Genomic DNA, 16,908 nt, shown 5'->3' on the forward strand with positions numbered 1-16,908 from the left:
CACCACCACCACCACCACCACCACTACCACCACCACCACCACCACCACCACTCTACCACCACCACCACCACCACCACCACTCACCACCACCACTACTCACCACTCCCACCACCACTCACCACCACCACCACCACTCCCACCACTACCACCACCACCACCACTACCACCACCACCACTCTCACCACCACCACCACTACCACCACCACCACCACTCCCACTACTACTACTACCACTACCACCTACTACTACTACTACTACTCTCACCTACCACTACTACTAATACTACTACTACTACTACTACTACTACTTCTACTATTACTACTTCTACTACTACTACTACTACTTCTACTACTACTACTACCACTACTACTACTTCTACTACTACTAATACTAATACTACTACTAATACTACTAGTACTTCTACTACTACTACTACTACTATAATAATATAATAATAATAATAATAATAATAATAATAATAATAATAATATCCATCCATCCTTCCATTTTCTATACCCTTTTTATTCCTAATTAGGGTCATTGGGATCTGCTGGGGCCTATCCCAGCACACATTGGGCTAAGGCAGGGGTACACCCTGGAAAGGTCGCCAGTCCATCACTGGGCCAATAACAATAATAATAATAATAATAATAATAATAATAATAATAATAATAATAATAATAGCATCTATTTACATACTACATACTGAGATCACTGTGTAACTCTGTACATGTGTGTGCTACAGAAAGTGAGTCTGGAGTTCTACATTGACGTACATGCTCACTCCACCATGATGAATGGCTTCATGTACGGCAACGTGTTTGAGGAAGAGGAGCGCGTGCAGAGACAGGCCGTCTTCCCCCGCCTACTGTGCCACAACGCACCCGACTTCTCTCTTGTGAGTCTGAATCGCGCTCGACACATTACTATGGCTATTACGACCATTAATTACGTTGAATAGCAATTCATTTCCGTAATAAATAAAGTCATTTGTCATTTTTGACAAAAACAACAAGGCAGAAGTTAAGTACGGATGTTTTGTAGGAAGTGTCAATGTTACACAAATTAGGGTTGCTAATAATATATGATTTGACTAAACTTTTATGTATTCCTTCCGGTGAATAGAAATGTGTGATTTGTTTATAATAAATCATACCAATTATTAGCAAATGTTTCCCATGAAACATATCTGCTCTCTCCACATTTACAGATGGATCCTTTTTTTTTTCTTCTCTTCATCCTATCCCCATTTAACATTTTTAAAGTGCAACACTCTCCATAAATTATCTCGTTTTTCATGTTTTTCCTCTAACCTTTTCAGTTCTGCACAGTGAGCTGATAAACAGACTCAATAGTGCTGATGAGATGTCTATAAGAGCGCGGACACGTCTTTAGCCATTTCTCCACGGACAATCTTTCAGACACATTAGGATCAGCATACTGATGAGGGTGTATTCTCCTGTGTATGTGCTTGTGCGGAAACTGAGGATATAAACTACAGAAGCATTCTGAAGCATTTTGTTTCACTAATTGTGTCACAATGTTGAGTAGATATGAAATTGTTACATTAGTTCTTGTGTTGAAACCATGTCTGAGAGATGTTCAGACATCTTGTAAGTGTGATTCAAAAAGTTATTCATATTCACTTAATATGGGGTGTTTCTATGCTGCATAATTCACTAACTTTTAAGCTTTTTTTTTCAGCTTAATGCTGTATTTGTAGTTCACTGTCTTTTGTCAGCGTTGAATTTTTCCGACCTGCATCAATGACCTTCAGAGCTCACACAGTGTGACATTTCGCAGCTGTGCCAGGAGTGTATAGCCAGAGCAATAACCTTTACTGTTCAGTCAGCCATTCAGCAGTTCTTCTCTTCTCTCAGCCATATACAAAGAGCGCTCTGCAGCACGCGCACACACACACACACACACACAAACACACGTTTCAGCTCATGATACACACACACAAATGTCACACTATTTAAGATATGATCTAAATGCTGACTTGAAAAGGTGAGAAACACTGGTTTCTACTGTATGTATGTGTGTGTGTGTGTGTGTGTGTGTGTGTGTTAGTGAGCGAGAGTTAGAGAGAGTGATTTTGTATATACTGAACTTGGGCTATGAAATGATGAGAGAGAGAGAGAGAGAGGGTCCTATAGTCATAGGAAAATAATCAGCTCTGATCGCTTCACATCTTGGCCACATTGCAACAGCACTGTCTTTTATCTGTCACTGTTTGATAGATTGTACAGTTCAAAACTTGTGATAGCTGTAATTTTCCTCCTTGCAATAGTTGTGCTAATTTTATTTCAACGTTCCCCTGCTTTGTTATTTCTCTGAAAAACTCTTTCTATCTTCTTGTATGAGAATCTAGTTTTTCTCTTCTTTTGTGTCACACCATGTAAGGACAGTTTCCAATTTTCATAAATATACCGCATCACCGGGAAATTACCATTACTCTACAACGTACAGTAGTCTCCATTTAATAAGCATTTCTCCATGATAAAGCAAGAGCATGTAGAGGCATGCAAGCAACTAGTTTAAATATACCTGCAAAAGGCCAAAGCTAGAAAAATTTGTTAAAGGTATTAAAACTTTGAAAAGTATACCATATTAACATTGACAGCACTGTCATTTACATAGTCTAAACACTTAGCCCAGTACATCAAGTCATTAAATGTCAGGTGTAATAAAGTTTACTTTTGATATACTACTTCTAAGTGTACTCGAATTACACAATGTGCCAAGTCACCTATTTGTCTATCCAAAAGATTTTAGATATTAGCGATAACAAAACTAGTTATGCAGTATTTACCACTATTGAATTATATATCAGTATTAACATCTTTAGAAAATATTTTATATAAATTTCAAACCCCTATTACATGAATTCAGATTAATTGGGTTTTACTGTGCAGCACTTAAGACAACACTTTGTCTTGCAAAAAAATTTATTTTTTTATTAATTAAGGTGACCTGACGTGACTCCAGTGAACAATAGTCAGGACGAATCATTTTGAAACCATTTTGTGAGCTCGAGTGGTGCAGCAGTAAATTACACAGCTTGTGGTCGGGAGATAACGAGTCAGAATCCTGGCAATAGGAGAGCAAGCATGTGCTTCCCTGGCAGCATCACATGTCTCAGAAGAAGCACCTTCATTTCCAGATTGTTAGCCTTCATGTGATGGGGCAGAACCAGTCTTGGCAACTTTTTATACGAGGAAAGAAGCGGTGCATGCTCCGAAAGTCAGCAGATGATATCACAAGCTAATCTGTGTTGATCAGTGATTAGTCAGTGGAGACAGTAATGATCAGTGATTAATTTTGGGGAGCAATGGTAAACAGTCAGTGGTGAAAATGGTGGGAAATGTAGTGATCAGTGATTAGTTGTTGGGGAAAATGATGATCAGTGATCGGTTGATGGAAACAATGGTGTTCGCTCATTGGTCTCTGGGAACAGTAGTGATCAGTGATTATTTCTTGGGATCAATAGTGATCATAATCTGGTTATTGGGAATTCTTCTAGGCTTTTTTTCTTAAAACAAATGTATTATAAAATAATCTGAATAACCTGAACTCTGAAGTCTGTAAGCTGGCCACACTGGGGAGTCTAGCTGGGTTTAAAATTTTAGAGCTTAGAATAAAACTTAATTTTAACTTAAGGTTTATTTTCCAGTCAGAATTACTATTCATTTTTGTCATTAGTAAGAACACAGCTAGCATAATAATAATAATAATAATAATAATAATAATAATAATAATAATAATAATAATGTCTTTCAAGTATTCTAACTTTAAGACTAACTTTGGATTTGTGAACATTTTATCCATATTTAGTTCTTAAGTATAAAACTAATATAATACATGTACTAGTAATAGAACATGACTTATGCTAGACAAAAATCAATATACTGTGATACTGTACCTATAGTGCCATTTAAAATGTATTGAACTATACTATATTCTTATAAAGGTGATACGGATGAGACTGGAGGTAGTGCAGTGTCTGGACTCTTGCCCTGCCTCTCTGCCTATTCAGCACCCAGATCAGGCCGCATGTTGATGAAGTTGTGCCTCTAGAGAGGGCTATGTCTCTGCCGCAGCTAGCCACTAGCTACCTTCCCCACTGACACCAGATCAGTCACCTCCACTGCCCACAGCAAACGCTTACGAGCCATTATAACTGAGCCAAGGAAAGCCGCAGAAAGTCCTGCAATGTGCAGACTAAGCACCTCGCGAAAGTTGCTAACAGAGAAAAGCTGCATGACCCCTACTCAAGGATTCCTATCATGGAAAAAAAAAAACGTAGCATAAATTATTAAAGCACACTAATGCACACGCACCATAGATATGCTTTTATTCCAAACATTACTTTAGCTATGGAGAAGATTAGACTTTGTTTTTCTATCTATAATTTAGCACTACCAATGATCATTTTTTTCCACGAGAACATACAGTGCTTCTTGTGCTACTTTTCTGTGTACAGTATGTATTCACTCTCATTACCTTGAATTCACACTTGGCAAAAGTTTGTTATGGGGTATAGATTGTGTGGTTGTGTGCATTTCTATGGAATTTACACTTCACAACGATAGTGTAGCAAACTGGCTCGAGTTTTATCTGTACAGGCCCACTGAGCGCGAAATCACCATTCGACATTTTAGAAGTCACGAAAAAGTGCACAAGGGATTAAGGAATGGCAAATGGCCAGAACCTGACTCACAACGCAGCAAAAAAAAAAAAAGTTAAGCTAGATACGACTTTAAGGAAATTTCATGCAGTCTCCTGTCGTGACTCAGGAGCCAAGGTGCAAATAATGACTGCAAATGATGTTTCACGTAGGTAGTTCCATCTGTTATAAATTCCTCCCAAATAATCATGCCCAGAATTTATTTAGAGGAGTGTCTAAGTTCTTTATCACATGTAGACATGTTTTTCTAAAGGTAAAAAGCATGTCTTCTGGCAGAAGCTTTCCCATACTGTTGGTGCATTTGTTGAGTTAAAAGCAAGGGGAAGCCGAACTGCACTGACGGATTAAGAAATATGAAAACAAATTTGCATAAATAAAAGCTTTATTTATAAATCTCAATGTTGAGAGTCACACTACTTATGCAGTAAGTGCCACAGCCAGCGTTCATGTGAGGGACAAGTAGGTGCAGGGATATATTTGCAATGAATCAATTAATGTTTGCTAAAGCGCTTCCTTGATTGTTTTACAATGTTAAAGACATTTGTAGCTGGATCTTGGGCTACTGCTTTATGCATAACATTTCAAGCTCCTCTATGTTATTAAGTCTGTGCATGTGGACTTCTTCAGTGCAGACCAGAGTAGAGTACAAATATGGAGACTAAAATAACCATCACATCCTAAAGAAATTTAACCTCCTGACCAGGTTTTGGGGTTATACTTTGACTACAGTATGACTGTATTTATTTTAAATATTCTGTTTATAAAGTTGCCACATAGGTGTTGAAAGAAAATCTGTTACTTTATTAAAGGGTTTTTCTTTTTTAGAGGTGTGTAATAATTATTTTGTACAGTTACTTATGGGCATCCTATTGAAGCATGCCAATAATTCTGTCTGTGTGTTTCATGGCAGTCTAGTACATCATTTAACCGTGACGTGGTTAAAGCAGGGACAGGACGACGCTTTCTTGGAGGTCTCCTAGATGACACGTCCTACTGCTACACTCTGGAGGTGTCCTTCTACAGCTTTCTGACTGCAGGCAGCACCACGCCTATCCCATACACAGAGGACAGCTGTATCCTTCCATGTGTGTCTTACTGTCTGTCTGTTTCTATTTTCTCTCTCTCTCTCTCTCTCTTTAATCCTTCTCAAGTAAAACCTGTTGGTTGATACAAGGATGGAAAAATCAGCTAAGACAGTGATGTAGGACAGGCTTACCTTTCTACAGGCATCTGAGTCTTGACAGCGTGGACAATTTGAGTAGAATCATCCCTGATCAATTTTTAGGTTTCTATAGATGCACATAACCTCTTTATAGTTTCATGGAGATGCAGGTTTTATTAGGCTCAGAGGCTCAGTGTGTCCTCAGTTGAAAAGTTTTGGGTTGGGAGGCAGATTATTTCCCTTGGAATTTAGTGTCTGAGCTCAGACCAACTTGCTTCACTGTTTTGTGGGCTGATTTGGTGCAGTCAAGCCAATAATCAAAGCACCTACACTATATCCTGCTGTATCCGCTGAGTGCTGCAAACAAAATCCCATCTCTACCCAAGAGCTCTGCTGCAAATGTAGCCACTGAGTACTTTAGGTACAATGCGTTCCTGCGTGCCCAAGGAAGACGTGTGACCACATGTGTGACAAAAGGACCTGATTTCCCAGAATTGATGCAGGACGAAGCTTTGTAGACAAAAGCCAAATCCGTGTCACTGTCTCCCTTTCTGAAATTATCTTTCAGTCGTCTGTGTGCAAGGGAACATAACACAAGGCTACAGAGCTCAATAATAAAGGCCTGGGTGATAATGTCAGTCTATTGAAATTTTCTTTTCTGACCACTGCATTTAACAGGAACAATGCTCATTGATTTCTTAATTATTCTTGGAGTCATTATAATAAAACAAGGTTGTGTTTGAATTGTGTAGCTGCAAGTAATACAAGCATGCTGGCACACTGGACCATACTGATGCACCTTCTATGGTTAATGTGATATGGACTGATATTGATTATAGGAATGCATTAGATTACTCTGTTACTGTTCTTTTGTTCCTGACCCTGGAGTGGTCAGTAGTCTTGTCATCTCATGTGTCAAGGTCACGGGTTCAATCCTGTGCTCTGATTTCATATCTGTGCATGCCTCCAGGTTGCGGTTTCCTCCAAAATGGAAGCAGGATTTGTGACTTTTAAGTATGAATAAGTGCATGATTACAGATGATGGACAGGCATCCCATCTAGGGTGTATCCCTGTCTTGCAGGAGAGGTCCCAACTCCACCATGACCCTGACCAGGATAAAGCAGTTGCTAAATATGAAAGACTGAATGCTCATGACCTTTCAGTGCACATGGAAATAAAATCTATTTCCATGATTATATCGTTTGCTGAATTTTTTGGCATATTGGTATTGTTATGAAACTGTGTGCAGATTTATTGTGTAGCTGAATTACAAGGTGAAAGGAGGACTTGAGTTCAGAAATGAAAACCTTTATAGTATAAAGTCAGGAAAGATGTGTGTAACCTAAGTGCCCTCTAGTGCTGGGAAAAGGCTACACTGTATATATGTATCAGTGTGTATGTCTCTGTGTCTCTTCCTCTCCATCTCTAAAAATGTCTCTTGCCTGTATCACTCTGTCACGCACCCATCTGCCAGCAGTCTCCCATTTGCTGGCCACTCTTGCAGTTCTTTCTTTATTTATCTGCTGCTCATATCAGAGGGGGCCGTAAAGCCTCTGACTGATGCTGTAACTTTTCCCCTTTCTCACCATTTTCCCCCTGCTGCCTGTCCACTGCTCCACTGAACTGTCAACTCCAAGGCCTAGTTGGATAGCATTCAGTAATAAGAAACCCATCCATGTAGAATTACTCAACAGCATTGTAGATTATTTTGCCCATGACAGCGAGAAGATGCCTGGGAAAAAAGAGGCAATTTACAGAGAGCTGGAAAGAGTCATAACTTACCCCGTGATGCCATTCTCCTTGAAACTGATCCTGACTTTGCTTCCCACTGGAATGAGCATGAGCAGATTGAAAGGGGTGCTAATGTTAGAGCTCGCAGACTAATGCTGTGTACACAAACAAACACAGGATGATAACCACTTAATGGTGCATCTTTTTAACAGTGATTATACCTTAGGGCTGGTGTGGCGTGGAGCATGAATAAGGGGTACCCCCTGCTGAAGGTTACACACAAGCTGAACCAATGACACAGGGAATCCAGAGAGTATGTGTGTGTGTGTGTAAGTGTGTGCAGGTGTGCGAGTAGATGGGTTGTAGTGCAGCCCCAATTAGACAGAGGGCAGTTGGCATGGTATGTAGTGCAAAGATTGGGGTCATTGAGGTCAACGGAATCTGACGTGTCGTTTCTTATGGCTGGCAAGCAGGTCTGTGTAGCGTGCAAATCACCAACAAAAACCTTTTAGAAGCGGGACTTCAGAGTGGAAAAATAAGGGAGGGGGTGACACCAGTGTAATAACCTGTACCGGAATGAACTTACACCTCATAGCTTAATACACACTTCACATATATGTATACTGCTTGTATGCATACAATATACCATACCGTATATAGTGTTCTGTTTCATGGTACAGATATTTCAGCACCTTCAGTGTTTCATGCTATGAAACTAATGTTGCATTTTTCACATTAGCACTTGAATTCTTACGCTTGTCAAATGTCCCTTGTGCATCATAGGCTTACTAATGTCCCTGCTGGCAAGGAAGCATCTTTAACAATTGATACTGGTGCTTATAGGTCCTCTCGGGCCCTGAACGATGATAAAGAACAGAGACCGTATGATTGGAATGACCTTTTGGAGTGATGAGGCCTGATTAATGAAATCTTTGGAGCAGCCATGGTTGTAATTATAAAGATCAATTTAATGGCACATTCTTTCCATGAGACCTGTCTATTGTAAGAAAGGCTCTTGCCGTCTGGAATGGGCACAATTTCCTGTCATATTCCACATGCCTCCCACCAAACAACAGCTTAATTGGTCACAGATAATACCTTGGAAGCTTCAAAGCATCGTGTTTTTTTCAGACTTGGGCTGTTGTGAAACTTATTTTGAAAAGGTGGGTGGCAAACTGTGATGCCAGACCATCATTAGTGCTTCAGAGACAGGTGATAGCTGAGAGAATCTGGGAGCTCATTCAAGACTCAGCTGGGCACTTTATAGAGAGAGAGTTTCCTCCACAACTTTTTTTTTTTAATACCTTGCCTTGTTTTTCTGTGAAGTTAACTCCTATAGAAACAACGATCTGTATCGTGTCCTAGAGTTTGGTTAAGGATGCACAGTTTCATCACCAGAGGCAGGTTGAATTAAAGATAGTTTAGCATTCTGTTTAAGGTAGAACTGCGTTTATGGCTGAGAGTTAAGTACACATTATTGTGAACATTTTCCAGAAAAGCCTATTTAAAACTTAGCCATTCAGAATGGGCTCTGTTGCCCTTTATGGTCTGACAAGTTAATAGGTTCTTCCCTTCGTCCTGTCAGTGTGGAGGGAAAGGAGGTTCACTGCTTTACCGATCATGACATTTTCTACTGTCTTGTAGGCTGCAGATGGCTACTGAGAGAGCTGTTATCTCTAGCCTTCGGAAATAAGTGTCCCGCTCAAGCAAGCACCGATCAGCCACGTCAAATGGCCAGCTTCGGAGTCACCTTGCTTAAATGTTGCGCTGCTGTCCTAAGGACAGGCCATACTTAGAAATTGATAAAGGCCGAACAGAGTGTGGAAGCAGACAGCTTGGTGGTTCCTGCTGGTTTCCGCATCAATCACAGCTTTTGGAGAAGACAGTCTGGCTGCTCCACATGCTGACAGCTGTCTGCAAGCTAAAGGATCAGTCTGACAACGACACCTGACTGGCACGTTCTAAAGAGCACTCAGACCCTGCAAACACAGTTTCAATACATGTTGCAAGACATGCGCTTGTTCATGACAGTGACTTAGCATGGTTAATAAATCAAAGGCCCATCTCACATATAAATAGATAAATGCAGACATGAGGGTTTTCATGCAATTGTGCACAGTCCACACTTTAAGGTGAAATCTTCTATTTGTTGTTGTCAAAGTCAGTTAGGTGAAAGTCCTACGTTGGCCTATAGGAGTTAACTTCTGCAAACTTCTAATGGCCTTTATGGTCCATAAAGGACTGATGGGATTTTCTCTCTTCCTCATTTCTCTCTCTCTGTCTCTCTTCCTTCACTCTCTCTCCCCTCTGGCTTTCAAGCATTTTTTTTTTTTTTGTGAAAGGGTCATCAGATACGCCAGTGTTCTGCCCTTTGAGAACTTTATGGCATGAAATGGACATGATTGTGCAGGGTCTGTGTGTTGTGGTCTGCAGCCAATCACGCCACGCCAGATTCACTTCCAGACTGGATGCTACACACCAGAGTGCTCATCTCAGCCACTTAGTGCAACCTCTGCAGCCCTGTGGCCACCTCATCTCTATTAACACTACAACAGGCCACTCTCTGTAGCTAAAATAATAGTCTCTGTTTGTGTGAACAGATGTGTACATAGGTTTCCATCAATATGTAGGCGAACAGACAAACTATAAACTCGCATTTAGCCAATGAATTCAGTTATGAAATGCAAATACACACGTCCAAATGAATACCTCCGGTGCTGAAGAGCACTCATTTGTCCTGCATTAGAGAGGCACATCAGGCTGTGAATAGGAGCTGCAGGGGGACAATGCCGGCTCCCTTTGTGTCCTCCTGTTTGCTGTTTTAATTAGCATTGTTAATTGGCTATTTGTGACACCCTGGTGACAAGCCTGTCACTCTGCTGTATTGATGGTGCTGATTGCCTTAATTTGTCTGCTTGTTAGCCAACGGTCGGTTAAAGACCATGGTGTCTTGTTCCTTGTCATTGGGGCATCATTGTCCGTCTGTTTGTATGGTGGGTCGGTGCGGATAAACAACCCGGTAAACAAATCATTCGCCAACCAAATCTCCCTCACGTCTCATCAGCCCCACTGGAGGTTCATCCTTGAGTTTCAACAAAGATGCCAAATCGATTTAGGAAGAATGTGTACATAAGTTTAAGAACCGTATTGATGTATGAATGACAACAGGAGCTTCCCTCCTATTCTGTACACTTCTGTCCTTCATCGTAGAACAGCCATACAGTCAAAAGAACTGGCAGCTGAAATTTAATTATATTGCAATATACTACAAAGTGCATTGTGCTGTTTTCAAAACACTGTCATTTTAATTTGTATTCATGTGACATAGAGAAGAAACCGGGGTATATTAACTGCATAAATGAATGACTAAAGACATGGTCCCCTTGGCATATCTCTCCAGACAACTACTATGAATAGAAGCCTATGCTCACAATGCAGATCTTTATCCTTTTGTTATAAACACATGCTACCTTTTGTCATCCATCATATCTTTCCCTCCCTGTCACAAACAAGATCTTTGCCCTTCTCTGGCCTGTTTGTTAAAGGTGATTCCCAGGGCTACTCGATGACGCACAAGCCTCCTCTCTACTGTGTACTTTTTTAGACTCATGCCAAGAAGCCTAACCATCCTGTTCTGTGATTATGCAACACCTCTCACCTCGTGTCCTGCCAGGACAGTGAATATTTTGGAAACTTCCACAGCTTCGTGACTTCTCAACCGCTGTTGCCCCACCGGCCTGGCCCAGGTTGCCATTGGCCCACTTCCAGGAGCCAGTCAGAGCTCAGGAGGGTCTTGATTGCAGCTGTGATGCTGATGAAGTCTTCTTATCTTCCTCATTGGGCCGTCCATCACCCAAGTCCTGGTACGGATGTGCATGATGTGACATCACAAGCTGAGAGGCCATCTGCACACGGCAGGCTCCTGGGCTATTTCTGTCACCACTGAGAGCAGGCATACACACACAAACACAGATTGCTGGAGTTTCTGTTGATCAAGGGGAAACACAAAACTTTTTCTGAGGTCACAGCAAAAAAATGCCAAGGATAATGGAGATTTTGGGAAGGCTTTGGCGTAGCTTTTTGATACTGTTGCCAGGCGGCATAACACTAAAGCCAGACCAAGAAATTATACAAATTTGAGTCTCTCTTTTATCCTGGGTTCATATATATATGTCTAAATCCATCAGGCAGGATTCCAGACCATGTGATGTCATGGCCTCCTTTTTTCCTGGCACCCAAAAATAGCGCTTGTTGTTTTTGGAGGGCTGCAGAGGTTGCGTTCCTGGACAGATGGGCTACGAAGACAGGCATCGGAGTCCTGGAGAGAATTCCCATCAGCCCACTGGATGAAGGATGGAGCCCAGGATGATGCCACACACTGCAGTGGCTGTCTGGGCTACAGCGAGCAAGGGGAAGATAAAGAAACTGCTTCCTCTCTGAGCCAAAATGGTGTAGCTCAAAGACAGATGCCAAGCTCTCTCTGGTAATTAAGGGGATGAGCAACCTTGTTTTCCACCATTTTTTATTTAGCTGATAAATTGTCGTATTATGTTTAGAAATTCAGATGATCATGAATAATACAGTGGTGCATAGTAAATCAGAGAGGAACGTGATATCATTTAATCTTCACTTTCCTATTTTGCAGAGGAGATATTGTGCAAGAGTGTTTGTTCATATTCCACATGAACATGTGGCGTGTCCAGATTTTTAAACATGGGCTAGAAAACAATGGGCAATGGCGCTACATAATGATGTATTAAACAATGGTGCATTTGCAAAATATTTGATGCTTGGTGTAAAACAAATGCACATGTAGTGGAGAATATGTATAGCAAGAACGATTTTCACATTTACAGTTAGGGATAATGGAATAATAATATTTTAGCCGTACTCGTTGGATTGAACAACGTATATTCTTGCAGAAATAAAATAAGGCCGAAAAAGTAAAAGGATGTTTTACCTTGTTTTTTCCTTTCGTATCAATCAGATAACTTTGACAGTCTGGCATGTCATATCTGGACATCAACAACCATCTGACATCTGAAGGTGAAACATTACATGTTTATCCCAATTTATCTTCCGTTCTCAGAGAAGCGTCTCAGAGTAAACACAACATACACGACTGCTACATATTTTTTAATAAATGATCTACTTCTTTTTTTCAGGCTACTTTTCATCCCAATTATTTCTTGTTTGGCAAGTAACATTTTGTTACATGTCACTATAGCTATTTAAATCCCAACTGCTTGATTATGGAAATAATAAGTAATAGAAATCATTTTTACGCAGGTACCAACAGTCTTTCCATCATGTCAACCATCATGTTGAATATAATAGAAATATATAATACACACGATTCAACTCTCATCCATTCTAAATTGTAAAGAGCTTCACCTCTTTGCCACGTCATTGACCATGAAAGAAAGAGGGAAAGATCGAGAGATTTTCTGTTGTTTTATCTCATAATGGTTCTCTGCTTGCCTTTTAGCATCAGTAGATTGGCATCCATGCAGCCGCATCGTAAAAGGCTTCCCAACATTATGGTGTAGTGCTTTGGGTAATGGATGCGTTCTGTAATGTGGTCATGGTGGCGGCGGAATATAGGAAGTCTTGCCGAGTAGTTGTAGCAGTTGTATGAATTTAAATAAAGCCCTGGCTGTGAATAACTGCATTTTTTTCCCACATGGCTTACGGAAACACGCTTGATTTACGCTCGCTAGCAGCCAAGCACTGCCTGAGCTGTTCTGGCTCTTTACTCTGTGCATTGCTCTGCTGGGTATTAGCCAGCTATTTATTTTTGTTCTGGAAGGGTGAAAATTGGGCTTTTGTTTATATATTTTTTTTTTATTTCAATTAATGGCAGCATGTCAGAGCAGAGATTTATAGGAGCAGAGAAAGTCTGCATCGTAAGATTGGCAGGGCCTCGGAGGCAAAGCGATAGATTTATGTAGTCTTTCAACATACAAAGAATTGAGCCTAAGGAGATTTCACTTTTAAATGTCAGAGCTAAACAGATTTTCTCCACTGCATGACAGTGGCAACATTTAAGATTGCAGCCAATATCTGAGCATGGTAAATGAGTTTAAGCTTTTTTTTGTTGTCAGAAAAAATATGGTAATTATATGATACATGTCGAGAAGCTATTCTCGGTGTTATTCTGCCGGTGATGACGTTAATGTAACCACTTTACCTTAACAGACACACACAGATATGAAGCTGGGTAAAAATGTGGCTCGGACATTTCTGGATTATTACAAACTAAACAATCTGATCGATGAGAATAAACTAACAGGTCAATTAAGCAGGTTTGTATTTTCTATTCTGTTCATTTCTGTTATGCCTTTTGTGTTTTACTGGTTGTTTGTTTCAGAAGGAGATTGTGGAACACATACTCAGTCGTTCTTCTAAGAACCATCAGGAACCATTGTGTTAATGTCTTAAAACAGTTTTTTTTCAAGATCCTCTGTACTATTTATAGCTTCTGTGGTGAGGTGGAGGGGTAAAAGTGACAGATTTACCAATTTACCAATCAGAACTCCTCTTTTACCCCAACCACAGAACTAAAGTGACTTCTATCCTGCTCACTTGGCCTCTTTGTGCCTGAATGAAGGCAAAACTGCATCTAATTTGAATTTGTACTATTTTCGTGTAGTTCTTTACAGTAATAGTGAGAGTAATTTAAATGACTGAGAATCTAGGAGAATGTAAATAAACATTTAACAAACTTCCTGTATTTTCCATGTGGATTATTGCATTCATAACATAACAACCTTTAAGAATGTTAAAGCCCATTTGTATAATTTCTAGTCAAAAATGTAGTTGAAATAATCTCAAATGAAAGTGATATTTAATAGTAACTAAATTCAAACTTCATACTGCAAATATTTTCATATTGTTCTTTGAAAACCAATTATTTTGTTTCTGTTGTTAGTCTGGATGCTGCAGCTGCTGGTCACCAGGGAAGTATCACTCGAAAAGGAAAGAATCAAAATTGGGACAAAAATGAAAGAAGATTCCAAGGAGTCCGAGAATAATGAAGCTAAATGTCATACAAGTTCCCAATCACAATTACTTCTTTGACACTGAAGAAAGGGGATTTAATTTACAATCAGTTACTGGGATACACAATAGCTCACCTATTATCATCATCAGTGTACTGAAATCTCTACACAATGCTATGTTGTTGCTTGTTGTAACTTCAACTATTTGTTTTTCACTGATTTCTTCTTGCCTTTTGGAAATACCAGCAGCATGTTTCCTTTGGTTATTGCGTTGTCTTTTCATTGACACTCACTTGCTCTAAAGTGATGGCATGTGTTATGTTGTGAGTTGTGTTTAAGTTTACTTTCGGGCTTGGATAAAGATCGTTGTTAAAAGTGGAAGGTGATTATTGTATATAAAAATGGTATTCGATGCACACGGCATTTTCTTAAATTTGCAATTCATACTGTGATTTTATTCCATTTTATATTTCGATTCATTTCAGAATTCATTATAAACTATTAGCACGCTGCCTATTAGCTTCCACAGTATTATGACGGTACATAACATTGGCACTGGAATAAACAAAGCCACAGATCTGGAGAAAGCTGTCCATAGTTTCTGTTTCAGTGATCACAAAAGAGTTCAATATTTTGCAAAAATAGTGCAAAAATAGGCAATGCCAACTACTGTGTTCTTTCGTGCAGCATTCTCTCCACTGTTTTGTGTGAAAAACCATTAAAACAATTCACGACTGAGTTCACCTAAACAAAGACTATTCCCCTGCGTGAGGTTTGACATTTTCATGAGATCATTTTGTTATGAATAAAAAATAAAAAATACAAATGTAATGTTTTAGAGAGCAGTCATTGTATTTACGCTTACTTTGTGTAAAGATTTTGAACATTCAAACAAGATGAGGAGAAATGAATGAGATCTGAGTAATAATGTCGATATTTTATTAATTGCTAGAATATCTTATTGTCTTATATACAACGTGAATATAGTCTCCTGTAGTCTCTCTTTCTCATTCTCATTCTCTCAGACACAGGCAGAGGGAGGATGGCTCACGTTAGCAGTCAACAGTGCCATGAAGAGCAGCGTGTGTATTTTTCAGACCAGTCATTTGGAATAAGTGAGGCAATCAGTCAGAACTAGCATAAACAAATGACTTGCATTTTACATGGTAGACGAGAAGATGGAGGGAGCTAATGCAAATGAGAAAACACATCCATCTACAGATTCTTGCACACACACACATTACACACAGCATCTCACCTCCCCACTGTGCTGTCATTTTTTACCTGTGTCTCAAACCATTACTCCCTTTTTCTTGCATCAGTAAACCAGGCACATCATGGCCTAATTGTCCTTATGCAGCTGTGAAATGATAATATTTTCCCCCTTTTCCACATTGCCATGCTCTATTTTTAAACACAAGATCCCTGGCCTTGTGAACTTTCCAGCAGATTTCTGGAGCAGAAGCTTCACCGCAGTCAACAGAACAAAAACAAAGTACATATGGTTTTGGACATAGTCACAATTACACACATAGTGCAAACTAAATGACCGAACTGACCCATGGCACACACTGCTTATGTAACACAACTTCTTCACATGCCAGAGTCGTATTCTTCAGAGTAATGTACCACTAAGAAATTTCACATCATAGTAGATCTGCTATACAGTACATACAATACTTCATGAATATTTCAACATGCTTCTGTATTGTCTAAGTGATCATGTCCCAGGCTTCAATTTGCTGCCATAGGGTATAGGAAGAAGGTTGATATAAAATTAGAAGAAAAAAAAAGACATAGGGTTAGGGTTAGTTATTTGGAAGTTAGAATGAGCCACAGATTGCACACTATAAGGGATAGAAAGACATTTTCAAGCTCTTGGTGTAGCTCATTTTCAAGCTCAAGTGCTTATAATCCAAAAGGACTATTCCAAATTAAAATAAATTGTCTGAAAGCAAATAAAACTTCAATAAATTGGAAAATGTTCATATAGAAAGTGGCTTATTTGTTCAGAATGTGCATTAAAATGAAATCTATCCATATATTATATATTTTTTTTAATTGGGTAATTATGGTTATATGATGGGTTTAATTGCAAATTCCAATTAAAATAAACCTAAGGCCAATGAAATCACATGACACAAGTGAAGCCTTTACAATGACATGGTTTTGTAAGACTAGAAAATCAAAAAACCTTTTCTTTTCATTTCAGATGTAAGCAGTCATTACCTGTAATGTAATGCAATGAAAACATAATCAAATCTCTCTTTTCAACATCTGAGCTGTCCATTAGTGTGAATGGTGAGATGTGTGGTGAGGCCTG

General features: G+C 39.5%; 1 protein-coding gene across 2 annotated transcripts in view; it reads left to right on the plus strand.

Annotated features, from left to right (window-relative positions):
• Nucleotides 1-16,410, plus strand: part of agbl4 (AGBL carboxypeptidase 4) — a 302,375-nt gene extending 285,965 nt beyond the window's left edge. Inside the window, exons 10-13 of one of the 2 annotated variants that reach the window (XM_058389604.1) lie at nt 746-898; nt 5,601-5,763; nt 13,793-13,889; nt 14,516-16,404. In XM_058389604.1, coding sequence (XP_058245587.1) covers nt 746-898; nt 5,601-5,763; nt 13,793-13,889; nt 14,516-14,618 — 516 coding nt within the window. In that variant the 3' untranslated portion in view covers nt 14,619-16,404. Of the gene's footprint in view, nt 1-745; nt 899-5,600; nt 5,764-13,792; nt 13,890-14,515 lie in introns of both variants that reach the window. The other variant, XM_058389605.1, reaches the window with a different exon arrangement.
• The last annotated feature ends 498 nt before the right edge of the window (nt 16,411-16,908 follow it).

Source organism: Hemibagrus wyckioides, linkage group LG05 (assembly GCF_019097595.1).
Source record: "Hemibagrus wyckioides isolate EC202008001 linkage group LG05, SWU_Hwy_1.0, whole genome shotgun sequence".
NCBI classification, from domain to species: Eukaryota; Metazoa; Chordata; class Actinopteri; order Siluriformes; family Bagridae; genus Hemibagrus; species Hemibagrus wyckioides.